General features: G+C 40.4%; 1 protein-coding gene across 5 annotated transcripts in view; it reads left to right on the forward strand.

Annotated features, from left to right (window-relative positions):
- NFATC1 (nuclear factor of activated T cells 1) overlaps window positions 1-19,413 on the forward strand; it is a 134,437-nt gene that overhangs the window by 25,325 nt on the left and 89,699 nt on the right. For all 5 annotated transcript variants that reach the window (XM_067537533.1, XM_067537537.1, XM_067537532.1 and 2 more), the window contains exon 3: window positions 1,646-1,805. In XM_067537533.1, coding sequence (XP_067393634.1) covers window positions 1,646-1,805 — 160 coding nt within the window. The remainder of the gene's footprint in view (window positions 1-1,645; window positions 1,806-19,413) is intronic.

Below are 19,413 nucleotides of genomic sequence, written 5' to 3' on the forward strand. Positions count from 1 at the left end.
TCTATGTATTACAATATTTTAAATTACTAGTAAGCATCTGATAATTCATCATTGGCTTGTCTCTGCTGTATGTCCATCTCAACATGTCTTTTTGAAAAATAAGCCCACCATAGACAGAGGGTATCTCTGGTAGACCACCTGAAGCAAGTGGCAGAACTTTGAATTGTCCTATTCACAGTATTGGTTTACTCTTCTCAAATCCTGGTGGTAGCAGTATTGTAGTGGTCAGAGCAGGGAACTCGCTAATTCCAGATGACACTCCTTCTTATAGAGACAAGATGGTGAGGTGATATCTTTTACTGGACCCACTTCTGTTGGTGAGAGAGACAAGCTTTTGAGCTTACACACAGCTCTTCTACAGGTCACTCCTTCTTATGTGAACTTGGGCAAGCTAGTTAGCTTCCCTCTATCTTGTCTTCCCCGTCCATACAATAGGGATTAGTGCTTTGAGATTCTTATCTAGGGCTTGATCCTGCTCCTGTTCAAGTCAATGGAAAAACTTCCGCTGACTGGTATGGTGCATGATCGATGGTAAAGTGCTATATAATATGTGGGGGGAGGGGTGTTTGTGTGTCTATAATATGCTATATAATCGATGGTAAAGTGCTATATAAGTGCAAAGAATAATATGTAACAGTTTATTTTAAATTTGTTGTACTAACTATTTGAATAATTTAAGGTATACTTGAAGGTTACTCTGAGAGTTTACCAATTCCAGTGTTTTGAAAGATTATGCAGTAAAACTAAAACTTATTATTTCTATCAGAAGGCTGTGGGTTGCTTTAATTTTAAGACCAATAAAGTTTGATTCTATCAAACACAGTTATAACCAATGGGCTTTTTCCCCCTGATATGAACAGTACACTTCTTTCAGTAATACTCTCTCCTGACATTATTTTAAAGTGTGATTCTCTGAAAGTGGCTCTGTAAAAACTGCAGCTTCTTACTGTTGTATTTAGTCATGTTTGATTATTTAGTGACAATAATATGTCTATATTATTTTTTACTTCTGTTATAATTGCAGAGTCAATATGGAGTTGGGAGACTGAGTTGGATTCTATTCTGGGTTGTACATCATCATCAATGTAATTATTAATTAAGTTCTCCTTGAAGATCTTTATTGTTGATGACATATCAGCCAGAAAAAACCCTGCTTAATTTTTGAGACTCCAACATGAGTTTTCAGGCTTGGAAGTTTGGGGAGGGGGAATATATTTTTTGTAAACGAAGCAGATTTGATCTAGTCAGTGAGATACATTAAATATAGAACTTCCACAATGCAATGTTAATAGTCATTTTCAGACTAGAACCACTCTTTAAATTACTTTGTATCCACCTTTGTCCTTTGATTCAACGATCAATACATTAAAGCGTTTTTAAACCATGCTTAGAAAATTTTCCATTTTGTTTACAAATCTGATAGCATCTGGCTCATCAATTATGCTTTACTCATAAATCTTCATAAAATAACCATTGCCTTTTTTAAATTACTTATGTCATGACATTCATATTGATGAAATTTTAAATGTAAGATGGTGAAGGATGAACTGCTAAACATGGTCTCTAAAGTAATAGTATCAGATTCTTGTGGTCTGTGATAGTATTCTTGACGTTAATATTTAATACACTTTCTCTTCCATTATAGCCCATCCCTGCCTGCCCTTGATTGGCAGTTGCCATCTCACTCAGGACCTTATGAACTTCGGATTGAAGAGCAGCCCAAATCCCATCACAGAGCTCATTATGAGACGGAGGGAAGTCGAGGGGCTGTGAAGGCATCTGCTGGGGGACATCCTGTTGTGCAGGTATCAATATTTGTAATGGCAAGGATGCTTGTTTGTCCTGGCACTCTGAGGCTAGCACCCCCTTCATTTGCAAAAAATAAAAAGTGCACACACTCATACACACCTTTAACTCTATAGAATGGCTTTAGAAAAGCAAGGCATCTGTGTATGTTTGTTTTCTTCTTTTCCTCCTCCCTGATGCATGTTGCTACTGTTGCATCATATTGAATAAGAAGATACACATTTATTTGTGTCCTCTCTGTGCACTAATTCTCAGCTCAACAAATATTTGGCTAGAACTTAAATATGGTGGGCCCATTTCTGCTGCCAGATGACACCCATGCAATTCACATTGAAGTCAATGGGGTGCATTCCTCAGGTGGTGGTGGTGGCTATTATTGGGTCCAGTTGGAACTGTGATTGCTTCTTGGAGGACTTGTTCGGTCCAGTATCATGGAAATAGCAATGAAGTAGTAGAAAAGGAAGAAGTATTTTAGTTCATTTATCCTGTTTACAGCTCCAGTCACCGTGGTATATATCGGAGCTACTAATCTTGTATCATGGGTCCTACTAAACAATTTAGTTTCTATATCTTCAATATTTAAGTAAATAATGCCATAAACTGATGTAAACTGAATCCTGTTTGGTTTACTCATGTGAGTAATCTCATTCATTTTAATGGGACTTCTCTCAGTAACAAGATGAGCAAGATTTAGCCCTCATAGTGTTTTGCTGAATTGTACTGAGAACTAACGGGACCGGCAGTTGGTTCCTCTTTCATAGACATTTTTAAAATTATGGTGCATTTTGCTACACAGAATGGCAATGAGCTGGGCTTCTTCTAATAAGGATCAGATAAGTGAATCCCTTTCCTTTCCTCCTCCCCCGCCACACATTTTAAAGCATCAGGAAGTTCTGTTTGAGCTTTGATTCTATCTGTAATGAATTCTGCTTATAAAGGCTCATACTCTGTTCCCCTTACTCAGACAATAAAGTGTCCCAATGAAGGCTGCTACTGTGAGTAAGGGAAGCAGGATTTGGATCAGTACTCAAAATGATTGCCTTGAAGCTACAAAGCTTGTTTTAGGAGTAACATCCTTTCAAAAGACCAGCTGTATTGCTGGATGGGCTTCAAATCACGAAAAGTCTGTGCATGCAAAGTTTGTATATGTTTTTCTGCTTTAAAGTCTATTATCTAACATATTATTTGAAAGACTTATGTAAACTCGAAAAAATACTCAGCAGAGAATGCTGGATAGATTTTGTATTCCAGTGAAATAACTAAAGAGAGAGTGAGTGAGCGTCTGCAGAGTCCTAGTTTATTTGTTTCTGCCAAAACTCATTAGTGACATGAGATTATTTGAGAGACCTGCTGAAAGACAAACGATTTTAGCTGAACTTTTGTGAATGATCTTAAAGTGAAATTTGTGGCAACTCACGTGATGACAATGAATGCCTACTCTATTAGCTGCTTGATGCAGGGAAATGTGGATGGGAGGCATTAATTCACAGTGGCCAACTTGACACTTAAAAAATTTCCAGCTTGTGTAGTGGAAACACTGAATACACTGCCAATGTTTAATTGGGCTACATGTGTCCACACACTCCCCCTACAATTTCCTGCTCCAGTATGCAGGGAGTGAAGCATGCTGCCTCTGAATATATAGGATGGCAGAAAGAAAAGAAGGAGAGGGAAAGAGAAGTGTCAAAGAAAGGATGAGGGAAGAAGTTAAAAAGGAGTAAGTACCCAGCTTGATCTGTTGGTTTGATAAACATGATTCTATTTTTTCAACCTTTCTGTTATAAAAGGGAGATTAAGTGGTGTGCCCCGCTCACCCCAATCCCCACATCTCCAAAGGGGACTGCTGCAGAGTGCAGGGAGTTAATAGTCAAGCTGGTACTCTGATCACTCTGATATGCATCAGTTCCCCCAGGGAAAGCTGATTGGGGTAATTAAAGATAATTAGCTAATCAGGCTGGTGAGCTGGGTGAGCTAACGAGCCAAATTAGCCCATCAGCTCAAGACTGATAGAAAGAGACAGGAAGGACATGCTTGGGGAGAGAAAGGAACAGGGCTAGCTGAGCCCAGTCTCAGAGAGGTCTTAGGGAAAGGAGACCTCTGCTCCTCTCATGTACCAAGGTGAGGGCTGGAAGCATAGGGAATGTTATAAATATGCTGCTGCATGGGACTATAAGGGAGATGGTGGAGGGAACTGAAATAAATGGCACAGTGGATGCACAGGTGGTTTGTAAAAGGCAGGAGTAGACTGCCCCCTGCTACACTGATGGAGAAACAAAATGGAACAGAGAAAAGTTTTCCCAGATTAACCCTCTCTTCATCCATCCCAACTTTCAAAGAGTCATCCTTTGATAAATATTGGTGAGCCTTAGCTTACCTGGCTTGGACCAGAGTTATTTCCTTTGTTTGGATTTAAAAAACAAACAAACAAACAAAAAAAAAAAAACTATAGAAAAGAAGAGATCATCTAGAACACCCACGTGTGAGAAGTGAGAGCATTCATTTCCACAATAAGGCCCTGTAAGAAAGGGGGCTGTTTGATGAGTTGGGGACAGACGAGAGCTGCAAAGTTCAGATCTGAATCCAAGCTCTACCGGAGTGCAGGGGTGGTTGGATCTGGGTTTCGATTCAGTCCATCATATTATATAGTGATGGGTCTAAGCCTCTGTGTTCACATTCTTGGTGGGGAAGGTGTTTCAATCTGGGGTTTTGATTCAGCCTCTTTGCTCTGATACAGGCTACTGTTTTCAATTGTGTTACGTCACTGACATCCATTCTGAAATTATCCTGACCTCCACTGCTTCCCCTGTATGCTCGGCTTCCTATTTTCCCTGCTCTGGTAGTTATGTTTATCTGTTGCTGTTACTTTTGGGGGGTTCATTTTAAACTTTAAAAAATATATATTCCCTGCCCTTTTCCTTCAGCAACGCAGAGAGGGGAAAATGCACTAGAAAAGACTCAAAGGAGCTTCCCTCCCTCCCTCCCCCCCCCCCACACACACACACACACGTACGTCGGAGACATTTGCAGGGTGTGTTAGGCCACAGGGGAAGTAGAGCTAAGGAGCAACCGCTGTGTGTGGCATAGTCCGTCTCCCCCACCCCACCTCCCCACACACACATACACACACTCCCCAGACACAGGAGGTTAAACTCTGTGGCAAATGGCTCTTCTCTAGCCAGCCAGCGTTTCTCTCTTTTCTAGTCAGCATTAACTCTCTCACCACAGCAATCACTCTTCCTGGAGGAGAGGGAAAATGTGCAGCTGCAGTTGGAAGCCAACGGCTGTGGGGGGAAACATGCTCCCTGTCAGGAGGGAGCATGGAAGGAAGGCAGGCTCTGCAGGGTGTGAGCCTAATTTTCCCATGGAGCCTCTGGCTCCTTGAGGCAGGTGACATTCATCCATGCTGCAAGGGGGCTGCATCATTTAAGCCTTACATTGAGGCTACGTGTTGGCAATGCGGACAAAGCTGCTGCACAATAGGTGCTTACTGCATGCCATGGATGTGGTCACCATTTTTAGTATCAAGCAATGGGTCAGTATGGGGAGGGGCTGCAAGAGCCATGTTTACAAAGGTGCGTTATCCCCCAGCGCCCCATGCAAGTGGCATAGAAGGGCTGTAGCTGCTATTTTGTCCCAGAGGGTTGTAGTCCTGGGCCCCGACCCCAGACTGGAGTGTGCTGTTCATTTCCCAGCACCCTGTCATCATCCAGTTAGATACTGTTTACTAGGGATTCCTGCAGATAGGATGGATCTCATCCAGGTCAGTGGCTGCACCCTCCTCCATGCATTTACCTATGATCATTTTTTTTCTTTTGCATTTAAAATTGCACATGGTGAGGCTCACTTACGAGTGTTCCTAAGGCTGTGTTCCACTCCTGCATATTTGCTCTCTACCTGCTTGGGTGTGGAGTTGTCATGGCAGCCTCAAGCTATCATCTGTCTTGGTTTGTAAATGCTGTGAGAGCAGGATGTGCTGACACACCTAGCAAGCTAATCATGCTTCAGAACATTGACAAATCAAAGGTGCTGGTTAGTCAGTGGTGATGAGATAATGGTTGGCAAGGGTTTTTATACTTTGGCTCATAGAAATATGCTACCAATCATAATTGCCTTCAGTGTTTAATAGTTGGCACTCACCCCTCTGAGTCAGTACTGGGGTCAATGCGCCAGCTGGTTTTGGGGGTATATGGTGCTGCAAAATCCAGGCCCTGAACACTCGTGGTAGTTAATGATACAATTGCACTTTTTTGCAAGAGTTAAGGTATTAGCCCTGGAGTTTCCTGGGAAGTAGTTAGATACTACAGTGCTGGGCATTATAGAAAACCCTAAGACAAATTCATTGGATCGGTCTAGCCAAATTCCAGCTGGGGTGAATTGACTTCCATGGGGTTACAACAGCGATTAATTTGACATGTTCTGAGAGTTGAAAAACTTCTTTCGGTTATTTAAGTTGAGAGATTTCTCATTCTTCATTCTAAACGTGATTGTGTAATGTTTGTATAAAATGGCTGCTGCTTTCTACCTGGAGGTGGCTGTATTTTAGCAACAGGTCAGTAATCTAACAGATACTGCTTGTGTAGCACTTTGAGATGCTTGTGAAGGAAAGGCCCTCGATTATAAATGTAAGCTATCTGTAAGGTATATAGTTATTCTAATGAATAACTCCTCTTTAGAGAAAGAAAAGTATTTTGGCTGCTTGCAATGGCATTTTTACAACCAGGGTGCGGTGTATCTATGGGAGATAAAATCCAGATACTCACAAATGTTTAATTAAAGCGTTTAGCTACTCCCATAATGGACTGGACTGAACAGTAAAAGAAAATATTCAAACAAAATGGAATAGGTTAAGAACCGCTTTCAAAATCTTATTTATTACCTGAATGCTTATATGTAAAGAATGTAAGGAATTTTCTGCAATGTCAGCAGCAATTTGAGCTAGGTTTAGAGTCAGGAAAGAAAAGTCGTTTTAGTTTGTTTTTGAAGATAGGAAAACTCAGTTAGATGTCCTATATCACACACACATAAATATTTTAAACATATTTTTCTCTATTCCTCTCTTCATGCAATCCCAGTGAAATTGCTGAGGTTTCACAGGGTATATGTCGAGGCAGAATTTGACCGAATCCTTGATAGTACTGCTTCATGGTTGACATTAGAGGTGTTAAATGGTCCCTTTTACATCTAATGTAGGCACTTTGAGCCAGATGTCCAAAGGTATTTAGGCCCCTAGTGGGATTTACAAAGGTGCTATGCAGATGAGGCTCCTAACTCCCATTGAAATCCATTGGTGCTTACGCACTTTTGGAAATCTTACTGCATCTTTAGGCACCTAAATACTTTTGAAAATCTAGCCAGGTGTCCTTCTGTAACTGGTTGCTGTCCATGTTAACACTTGGAGAGTGTTAGCCTTTTCATCCAAAATATACAAGGACTACATAATCAATTAATTAAATGACTCCAAGACTTCAGGGACCAAACTCAGACTGCAGGGCCATCTAGTTGCCTTCAGGTTTCAAGAATTCTTATAATCTTTGTCCCACTCTTAGCCAGTAGCTAACATCATGTTGTTTTAACTTCGAGGCAATGTCCACCCGACTAGTCACAAATGTAAAAGCCTGATCCAAATACACTACAATATATCTTTTTTTGTGTAGTGCTTGTCACACAACTGTATTGCAAATAATTTACAGCATTAGGGAATAGAGTTGCAAAATTAAATCAACAATATCAGAGGGAAAAAGAAATGAAGCGGTACAGGCTAAGGCAAAAAAAAGGAGGTTTTCAGATATTTGAAAAGAGAGAGAGTTAATGAGCTAGAGAGTTTCACCAATGTTGTTCCAGGCAAAGGAACTGCAGACAAAGCTCTCACACCAAGGCTCAGATCCACCACAGCACTTAAGCATGTGCTTAACTTAAAGCATGTAATCAGTCTTGTTAAAATCAAAGTTAAGCAGGTGCTTAAATGCTTTACTGCATTGGGGCCCAACCCTGATGAGCTTGTTTAAGGTACAGAAAAGATTCATTACTGGATGAGTCAAAGGAATTTGAGAGGTCCACAGGAGTAAGTCCATGATGGGTCTAACTCATGACCATCTGACACTCAGTGAGGAGGAAGTGGATGTGGAAACAACCTGTGATGAAGTCTGGATTAGGGTGACAATTTTATAATATTGATATCAATATTGCAAAATTGTATAGGATATTCCATGCAAGGTGCTGATGGAAAAGTCATGATTTGCTAACATTGATAAGAACGTTTATATGTATGTGTCAATTTTGTATTATACATTCTAAATATGTATAGTATATTTGCATTTCAACTTGTGCTGTGTTTCTGGGTGATACCCCAGACAGGATGGTAGCAGCACTAAGCCTGCTTAGTAGCCCAGCAAGGGAATTCAAAGGTACTATGAATCCAGTGAAAAGAACCCAGGGGCTATGCTTTGAGTCACCAGGGCACGTAAGAACGTGTCTCTGGACAGGGGACTCCAAGGCTTTTCCATGCCATGCCATATGCTGTGTGGCTGTGTTTGGGACAAGCCATATGGCAAAGGGACATAAAAGGCAGCTGTACCATCCCTATCTTGTCTTCATTCCTGCTTCCTACCTCCGGATCAACTCGACTTCAAATGCAAGAGAAGGAAGCCTTGGCCCAGCTGGGAAAAGAAGCTGACAGGAAGTGAATGAAACTGTTGCAAGCTGAAGCAGAATTTACCAGACTCAAACTCCAAAGAACATCAGAAATGTTATCATCCTGAAAGTCCAGTTCCTCTCAACAGCAAAGATTGGAAGAGAATCTGTCCAGTTTAAGACGATTATGGTATGTTTAATAATGACATGGTAAATACGTGTAACCAGGTTGATGTCATAACCCGGTCCCAGAGAAAGTATTAATGTAAATCTTTTGTGTTACCTATAATCAACAGGGAAATTAGTGAAGGGAAGGGTGCATGATTCTAAGCAGTTGTCTGTGTTTAGCCAGTGTGACAAGGAAGAGAGTGTCTCTAGCCTTGGGATTGTGGAAAATAGTGGCTTGTCTGTTCAGAAAAGCAGTTTTTCTGCTAAGGCAGAAACTGTCTCCAATTGTGTGTTTTGTTGGGAGTGGCACTTTGCCTGTTAAGGAAGCCATGCCACGCTCGCAATGTTTGTCTGTGAACAGCCATGTAGGCCGGGACAAGGGAGAGGAAATTTCAAACTGTTTGTCTGTTAAGAATAGCAGTTTATCTGCTGAGGGAGACTTTGTCTCCAGTCTTTTGTCTGTGAAGCAGACAGAAGGTACCTCTGAGCTTATGCTGATTGAAGATTTGTCAGTTGTACCAGAGCTGCTCTGTACTCAACTAAAACCCAGGAAGGAAATGTTCCTAATCTTGTGACTATGAGGAGTAATGATTTGCCCATGGAGGTATCTACCCATAGGCGGCAGATATAATAGGCCTGGGGAAGCTTAGCCTCCCCAAACAAACACTGCTGGAAGCTCCCGCTCCTCCTCTCTGTCCTGCCCATGCTCCACCCCAAGCCCCACTCCCACTCGGCCCTCTCCCCTGAGCTTTCTGCCAGCCACTCACAACTCTTCACCCCCTCCCCTGAGAGGCACTCCGCTCGGGGCAGGGGTTGGAGTGGCCTGGGGCAGAGTTGGGGTGGAGCATGGATAGGGCAGCAGGGGAAAGGGCAGAGTTATATAAAATGTGTCAATTTTGTATTATAAATTCTAAATATGTATGGTATATTTGTATTTCAACTTGTGCTGTGTTTCTGGGTGGCATCCAGAGAGAATGGCAGCAGTATTAAGCCTGCTTAATGGCCCAGCAAGGGAAATCAAAGGTACAGTGAATTGAGTGAAAGAACCAAGGGGCTACACCTTGTGCGTCACCAGGACATGTAAGAACATGCCTCTGGACAGGGGACTCTGAGGCTTTTCCATGCTATGTGCTGTGTGGCTGTGTTTGGGACAAGCCACATGGCAAAGGGACATAAAAGGCAGCTGCACCATCCCTGTCTTGTCTTCATTCCTGCTTCCTACCTCCGGATCAACTCGACTACAACTGAAGCTGTGAAACAAAGGACTGAGACCCATCCAGGTGTACATAAGAGAAACTGTACAAGCCTGCAAATGCCACAATTCTCCTGAGAATCTGATATATAAGGACTTTAATAGCACTTGTATGTATCTGATTGCTTTGACCATTTAACATTTCTCTTCTCATTTGTTTCTTTCCTTTTATAATAAACCTTTAGTTTTAATTACTAAAGGATTGGCTGGCAGCGTGGTATTTTGCGTAAGATCCAAATTCATATTGATTTGGTAATGTGGCTCACCCTTTGGGGATCAGGAGAACATTTTTTGGTAAAGGGAATAGAGTTTTAATAACTTATCTCTTTATTAGGTCCAGTTACTGTTTGGGAGCTGGAGACTGGAATGCAATAAAAGGGGGCTGTGTAACCTCTTGGTTTTAGCTTCTTGATAAGCGGTGTGGAGGATCAGAAGCACTGTTTGTGACTGGTTGGTGAATCTAACTGCAATGTTAATCACCAATTTGGGTGAATCTGCTCTCCTTTTGCAGCTTGCCCTGACCTTGGCATTTCCAGGTGGTCTACCCTAGGGATGGACGGCTCACGCAACTGTTAATTTGTTTTTCCTCCATCTTGTCCGACAAGAGAAAAGGCCTTTTTTTTTTTTGTTAGTAAGCAGTCATTCTGTTTATCCAATTTTACCGTGAGATGATGAACTACCTCTATGTGCCTTTTTAAACTTCTGCTTAAAAGTAAGCACCACCCTTTCATCCAGATGGAAATATAATCCTTTCTTATGGTGAGAATGTAAAGACAGCGGCAAGCACCTGTTAGCCAGGTTGCAATTAATAGCACAAAGCCATACAACAAACCAGACAGGAAGCCTACATTTTATAGCCCCATTTTAGACAGCAGGTAATGCTCAAGAATAAATCTAAGCTGAATGGCTTTCACACTTCTTGCCATCTGCATAGTTAAGGCTCTCCTCAAAGTAGCAGACAGATAATCAAAACTGAAAAGTAGAATGATCTGGCAGATGTCTTGTGGCCGCTATTCTTTTATTTATTCCATAAATCTAACAAATGGGGAAGAACCTGTTGAAAGCTTTTCACCATTAGATAGTGTTTTTGGGGGGAGGGGCGTGGGGAGAGGACTCTCTTTGGTTACTTCACATAAAGCTGCTCACACAAGATTACTGCATAAGCATAGCTACATCCAGTAGCTGCTCTCCTCCCTGGAAGGGCATCTCCAGAGAGAAGTAATTTTGGGTACTGAATCCGTGTCAGCTGATCAAGATTTTGTGACAATGTAAAGTGCAACTTTATCCTCGCATTAAGAATAGGGTTTTGGGGACAGACCTCTGTAGTTTGGCACAACAACCCATTTCAAGTGAGAATAAAAATTTCCACCTGCCATACATGGTAGATGCACTCAAATCTCACTTGAAAATTATGTCTTTTGCCTATGCTCAAACTGACACACTGCAGCATATACTCTTGCTGCTAAAGAGGTCTTATGGGTAGCAAGATAGGTTGACTATCATTCTGATTGGAGGAATTTAACAAATCTCTTAAGTTTGTCTATGGTTCAAATTTTCTTTCCACTAGGAAAGGACAATACAGAAGGAGGATGTTGTTGGATGTGGAGGGTGTTTAATGGCTACTGTTTTGGTTGACACCAGGGATTGAACCAACAGAGCTATCAGCATGAGTCTCTACAGCTTCAGTTAAAGAGCCAAGCTCCTTTTCTTTGTATTCCCCTGTCTCTATCTGTTGTCTCTTGGTTTATACTTAGATTGTCCTAGCCCCAAAGAATGTACAATCTTTTTGTTCTGTGTTAATACAGCACCTAGCGCAATGGATCCTGGTCCATACATAGGGTTGTCAAGAGTGTATTTCAAAAATAAGGGACTGTTTTCTTAGCACCCCTACCCTGATAGAAAAAGATAGAAAAAGTCCTCTGTTGTTTCACCTTCACTGTCTCTAGAAATTATACCGTTCACTAGTTAACGGGGATAAGTGCTCTCCACGTCCCTTGTTCTCAGCTGGTTTCTTTTTGGCTGGTTCTTTAAGATGAGGGATTCAACAGGGAACATCACAGAATTTTTCATGATCGGTGGATGATCGTCTAGCTGCCGTTTGGTAATGATAGATGTGATGTGGACAATGCCAATATTGCTTTCACACTACTTACATAAATTTTAGTGGATATTTTCCATCATGGTTGGATATGGAAGGGAAGCGGGGAGATATTTTTGTCTACCATTATTTGGAGAACCTGGTCTGTCTCCTTCTGTTGTCTGATCAGTTTTAGTGCATTCTGTATGCCGCCTATCTGTCTAAAAATAGTGCAGAGGAAACTTTTATAAAACAAGGAAAAGCAGAGAAAAAAGGTAATTGTTCTTTTCTCCTGCCTGATATATGTAGTTTTGTAGAGTGATACTGCATCTTTTCAGTTGTGGGTATTCTGTGCAGTGTGGAAGGGGCTTTTTGAGCACCGTGTGATAGGATGGTTTATCATTATTTTACAGTATCGTTCATAATATCTCTACTCCGACTGATGCTCATGGGGGATCATTGAGTAGCAGCTCTCTGCTCCTGCCCTTTCCGTATTTTTCAGCCATCTGCTCATCATTGTAGGACACCTCTTGACTCTGTCTCTGCTCAGACTTACAGGCTGTGTGTATGGTCAGATGTTCTTCTGTTGCTTGTATGTTATTGTGCTCTTTACTCACAAGCACTGAGGTCACAGCAAAGCTTATTTTAGGTAGGAAAAATTCCCTCTTCCCACTCGGCAACACCAAAGAAAAGGTAGTTGTAGTTGGTTGTTGTGATGGCTGACTGAAATGGACCAACTGATCTTCTACAGCTACATGCTAGGGAAATAGCTACCTGAGCTGCAGTAGATTAGCAAGGTGTTTGTAGTGCTTCTGGTAAGACTGTATTGCAGATACTCTTACACAGTTAATTGTTTCTAATTCAGTTTTATAAATTCAGTCTTAGTTGAGAGCTGTCAGACACAGCCCATGAGCATGGTGTCTCTCTCCCTCTCTCTTTAAACCATATTAAAACTAAATAGTTCATCTTAAATTAAACAAGAGGGAAGTAGAGAGAGATGACAAGTCAGGCTTCTGTGGATTTATTTGCATTTGTACGACTTCAAAACAGCTATAATTTAAAAATAAAAATTGACAAGCAGTTAATTGTATGGCTTAATAGATTTGTCTTTTGAGAAAATTATTTAGATGTCTGAGATATTAACGTTGAAAAGTGGCCACTGCATGTACACATTATTTACTCTTTCATAAGGACCATCTGTACCATTTTCAATAAATCTATGCTATTAGGCACCCTAAAGTTGGAAATGGATGGTTAGAAATGTTTATGGTCAGTTTTGCAAAATTGCAAGTTTCGCACAGCTTAAATACACTTGTTAGTCAGCCTGACTAAGGATTGGAGAATGGGCCTCAAATGTTTGTAGCCAGATTCTACAAAATAAACAAACCCTAATTCTACAACGTGTGACCTGAGGCTGGGAGATCCTAGAAAACTCCAACCTGGGAAGCTTTTTCTGCCTTAAATTTTTTAGCACAGATCCCTAGAATGAGTCTTTATTGATCCAGTTTTTAATGCACTTGTTATCCTCTAGTGAGAGTGAAAAACAAATTAGAAATACCTGAACACTCGGTAATATGCAATGTATAAATGCCTTAATATATGTTTACAGGACACACCAGGATGTCTCTCTAACAAATAAATATTGTGGGCCAAATTGTGCATGACTTCAGGCCAGGGAAGGAGAGGGCACAAGGAACCTTACTCCCCCATTTTTGCAGTCAGGGTGAAAGGAATCCCTGAGAGCACTGCACCAGCATGCTGTCCAGGTAGCCATCGGAGTTGATGGTCCTGAGTGGCAGAAGAGAGGTAAGGGGCATCTGCATGGAAGTACCTGTGGATCTCCTTAGATCAATGTTGATCTCTGGGGATCTACTGGTCAAGGGAGTGGGATCCGGGTTTCTGCATTCCATTGCCCATGACAGAAGAATTCCTAGGATGCTTTGTAAGTTAAAATTTAGGCTTGATCTACACTACCAACTTATATCAGTATAACTACATCATTTGGGTTTGGAAAATCCACACCCCTGAGCAACGTAGTTATACCAACCTAAACCTCAGTGTAGACAGTGCTATGCCAACAGAAGGGCTTCTCCTGTCAGTGCAGGCTTTTGGGGAGGTGGAGTACCTATGCCGATGGGAGAAGCTCTCCCGTTGGCATACATAATGTCTGAAGTGGTGCAGCCCTTACATAAGACAAGACTTTACGTGGTTTCCTGTGCAAGTTATTCCCACATAGAGAACAGGGCCCTTTGGCCTCAGTCCAGCAAAGCACATAAGTATGTGCTTACCTTTAAGTACAAAGGTAGCCTCATTGAAGTCAATAGGTCTATTCACATGCTTAAAGTTAAGCATGTGTGTAAGTGCTTACTGGTTCTGGGCCTTCAGTTATTTTAATGTTTATAAAGTGAATTGGACTTCTGTCTGAGTGGAGGATTGCACTCAAAATGGCATTAAAAGAGGTATAATTTCAGTCCCGTTTATTAGATGTGTGAGTCAAGACTTTGTGAGAGCAGGCCACCTATTTAAGACTTATTTGCTTGCAATATTATTTACAATTTAGAAGTCATACACCTGAGTTACAAATCAGTAAATCTTCTTCAGACTTGTCAATTTCTTGCATGTTGAGCTGCACCCAGAAGCTGAAATGAAACAGTTAAAATTAAAAAGCTATACGGAAAGCCAGATGCTTCTTTATGAACCATAGTAACCTACATGCAAAATATCAGCTAACCTGCATGAGGCAAGTTATTAATTTTTTACAAGTCTGCTCTGGTAACGACACATCTGTCCTCTATTCTTAAAGTAATATCTCAGATCAAATTATTTTTTTCCTCCTTCCTACTACCAAATGCATAAAGCATAATTTTCATGGGCTATATAGTGTGTAGTACAGTGTGTATTATATAGAAATATATAACAGGACCCAATTTTGATCTCACATCAGTTTTATACAAATATAACTTCATTGGAGTTATTCCTAATTCATGACATTTTTTATTTTTGAGAGGTTATCAGACTAAAATCAAACTCCTAGGCATATTGTAATCTGAAAATATATTAATACAATGTCTATGTATGTAATTATAATATATATTTTCCTTTTGTAATCACTTTGTTTCAGCTAACAAAAAACAGAATAGGTAGAAAATATAGTTTCAAATTTCTCAGACATTCTCTGTAGCTTGCAGTTTTCATTCTGAGCATGGGTTTATCATTTCTCTTCTTGTGAAGCATATCTTAAGAGATTTTTTTTTATATGAGTGGTGGAAGAGAAAAAATCCACTACAACATCTGTTATATAAATAAACATCAGTAAAACACCTTGCATACTGTCAATGCAATGAAATCAAACAAACCTATTCCATCCTGCATGGGTTTAAGAAATAATTTAGCAAGAATTGCATATTTTCACTGTAGGAATTGGGTAGTGATCAATTTACTTGCACATGGTTAAAAAATTCAGGTTGCAGAGAGATATGTAATATGATTTTTAATATAGGTTTAATGATTTAAAAACACGTGTTTTTGATGTTTCATTATCCAATCCGGCTAAGGAACTCTTGCTTTTTGTTTCCACACAGACAATGTGTACATTAGAGTTTAAAAGTCCAAGATGTACATTTCAAATGGAAACCCATTCAAAGCAGCGAACAGCTCTTAAAGACACGTCATTAAGTTCCTAGGAATTCTATAACGCTACAGTTCCAAATGTTGAGGCACATTTTATTGAATTCTGCTCTTTGTGGCATTGATAATGTGTTACTGCCAAACCCTGGTCCTACTGAACTCAGTTGTCAAACTCCAATTGTCTTCAATAAAACAAGAACTTGGCCCTTAATGCTTGTATCTTATACATGCAGAAATATTGATTGATACATTATCATTCAAGCAAAAGAGAAATATCTGAACATAGAGAAGCTTAAGGGTGTGACCTCTTCATTTCTGTTCAATAGAGCACTTAGGTATGTACATACGTCACAATCAAATCAAGCTAAAGTTAAGCTAAAGTGCTCTGCTAAATGGGGCTGCTTTGCTGAATTGGATATTCATTGAGTTACTGATCATTTCTGTGCCTCAGTTTCCTCTTCTGCACAGTGTAGATAATGATGCTTCACCCACCTTATACAGGTGTTAGGAGGATAAATTATTTGTTTGTAAAGCACTTCATCATCCTTTGACGGAAGGGGCTATTAAAATGCAAATTATTATTATTAATTACTGTGGGGATCCCTGAGATGAACTAAGCTTTACATTTTAAAAATGTTAAAATTTATTTTTTTTATATGTAGATGCCCTCTGAAATGGTAATGTTTGTTTCTTATAACTAGCATGCATTTGTTTTATATGTTCCTCTGATCTGTTACAAGTGAGCCAAATGGATATTGACATTACGAAGCAGCTCTGAACTGGAATCACCCACTGGAACACAAAGATGTCCTTGTAACCTCTGATGCTATGCTATCATCCCAATTCTCTAATGTTTGTGTTTCTGGGAACATCATGGCTTTTGACTGATCAGCATTTCTGTGCTGCTGTGGTGGATTTTTAAAGCTCTTACACACTTATGCATGCACATATCTTGAACTGCATACTTGCAAGTTGGACATATGCCAAAAAATATAGTCTCCAAATTTTGTTTTATGGGACACTATTTATGGGGAAAAAACATGGTCAGTAAAACTGTTTCAAAATGACAGTCTTACTTCAAGGCCACAACTTATTCCTCCTTCTCCCAGAGCTTGGAAGGACCCATTTTGTTTTCTGTTCCATCTCCTTAGTGGCTGCTCATGATACTGATATTTGGTACTGGCCAACACGCCTAGAAATACAATCCCTGCATCTCTTTCGTTGCTGAGATTGTTCGTCTCATAGTGGTTCTTTGGTCTGTTCTGCAGTAGATGCAAGAATCTCTCAGAGAATTGAGGAAACTGGATTTTTTCAGTGGTACACACAATCTTCCATGTTCCTGCTCTATTACACCAAGGAGCACATCAATAGCTGCCAGTTAGTGCAGGCTGACTCAAAATGGTTTGAAAAGGGGGCACAGGTAGTAGAATCTCTGCTCCGTCTTCATCCTTGAGTTCTCTGCTGCTTTTGGCAATCTCAGTCAAGTTTTCCCTCTTGAACTGTCACATTTACTTGGACTTTCATAATACAGTCCCTCCAGGTTCTCCTACTATCTCTCCAACCATTTCTTCAGCATTTCTTTTCGTGGGTCCTCCTTTCCCCCTATCTGTGTGGATACCAAAGTCCTTTGCCCTTGGCCTCCTCATTTTCTTACTCTACTTTCTCTTTAAGGGTGATCTCATCTGTTCATGCAGTTTTAACTACCTCCCCCCTAGTGATGACTCTCACGTCCATCTGTCGACATCCAACTTGTCTCCAACCATCCAATCCCACATCTTGACTGGCTTCTCTGACATCTCTTCCTTGATATCCTGCCACCGAGATAAGCATAATGTGACCTAAAACAAACTCCTTATCTTCCCTTTTCACTATTCTTTCTCTATCACCACTGAACATCACCATGCTCTTCATCACTTAAGTACGTGGGCCATTGCTTAGCTTATACTGTGGGCCATTGCTTAGCTTATATCTATCCTCCTCCCTGCCCATTTCAAAGCCATATTCAAATTTTGACATCTCTTCTTTTTCAATACTTCTAAGATGCCTCATCCTTTTCTCTTTATTCTTGGAGTGAGAGCTCTCATTCAAGCCCTCAGATCTTGTTTTTTCTATAACCTCTTCCTCTCTTGCCCCCATGACATCCACTTTGCACCCCTCCTCCCCATATAGAACATTGCTTCTAAAATGATTTGTCTTGCCTGTCATTTTGAATCCAACTAATAGATTCTCCTCCTCCACACACCATTTAAGCTTCATGTTATCACCTTTAAAGACATATGTAACTCTGTTCCTAATTATCCAACCTTTTCTCTTTCTGCATCAAGGTCTACTCCACCAGTGATGTTAACCTTATCTACCCATTTATCAGCTTCTCACACCTCCTATTTCTTCTTTCACGCTTCCCCTTGTGCATTCAACTCCCTCCCTCAACTAATCCCCAAGGCCCCTACCCTTTCCTCATTCAAATCCCTTCTGAAGTGTCTGTGATGCCCTCAGGGAAACTTGCTGATAATGACAACCTTGAGGAATAGGTTTGGGATCATTTACACTTCTGTCTATATTTATTGAACATAACAATCATATGTTTCCCTGACTTTTCCCCAGTATACTCCTTCTGCCAACCCTCTGTGTGTCTGTGAGCAAACAGTTACTTCTTTTCTGTTTGGGAAGTGCCTGGCATATTGCGGGTGCTCCTGTAATAAAACAGAGTGGGTTACAGCACATCTTGCATTTTAATTCTGGAGAGCTGTTCAAAACCTGCTTTGGGTAACCAATGGAAAGTGAGTTTGGAACTTTCAACCCATTGTCACAGGATTGTCAGGATTGAAAAGCATGAGGCAGCACTATGTGGAAAAGCTTGCACAGCTTTTGCCCACATTGTGGTCTGGCTCAAGTTAATGCTGTCACCTCCCTAGTTTTCCTAAGCATTATTTGGGGACACAGACCATCTTTTTGTTCTGTTTATACAGCACCTAGCACAACAGGGCCTTGGTCCATGGCTAGAGTTCCTAAGTATAAATAATACTATTTATATTCATTTACAAACATTTCTTTAGGGGCAGAGGGAAGAAGCCTGAAAATTCAGACTCTAGATGAAGAAATAATTCACCAAAGTTAGCACTATTTCGAGTATGGTATGTTGGTTTTAGGATGACCATGGAAATAATCCCAATATATTTTCCCAGCTCTGCGATGCTATTTCTATCTCACTTTTGTTTAAACCATGCAAGCAACATTAAAAGAGCTGTGGGGCTGTAGATGCACCATTGCTAGCATGACCTTTTTTTTCAGTAGAAAGCAGGGCTTGTCAGATGATTTTAAAAAAAAATAATTATCATAATTAATCACGAGATTTAAAAAATAGTCACAACTTAGCACAGTTTTAATCTCACTGTTAAACATAATAGAATGCCAATTTACATTTGTAATAAAATATTTTGGATGTTTTTTTCTACATTTTCAAATCTATGCATGTGTAGTGTTTCAGTGGGTAGTTAAACAGCTGCTGTGATCGACTTAGAGGCAGCTCCAATTCAGTGTTGGATGAAGTGATCCCTTAATATATGTGGTTTGTAAAGTAACTTGGGATCCTTTAGGAAGAAAGATCTTCTACTCTGGAAAGATGTAATATAATTTTGGGGCCTCTGAGTTCAGATATTTACATCTGTTTTGTAAGTGCAGAACACACAAGAAAACGTAATCTAGATGAGTTGCATACAGAGAATAAACTACTCATAACCCACTGGAGCAAGGACTAAGTTGTGTGCCAGTATAAAAAAGGTGCATTGACTTCAATGGGGTGTCACTCATTTACACCCGCATAGAATTTGGCTGACAAAAATGTAAATTTATA

This window comes from Emydura macquarii, unplaced genomic scaffold, assembly GCF_026122565.2.
Source record: "Emydura macquarii macquarii isolate MOO-44397 ecotype Brisbane River unplaced genomic scaffold, CSIRO-AGI_Emac_v2 contig_431, whole genome shotgun sequence".
NCBI classification, from domain to species: domain Eukaryota; kingdom Metazoa; phylum Chordata; order Testudines; family Chelidae; genus Emydura; species Emydura macquarii.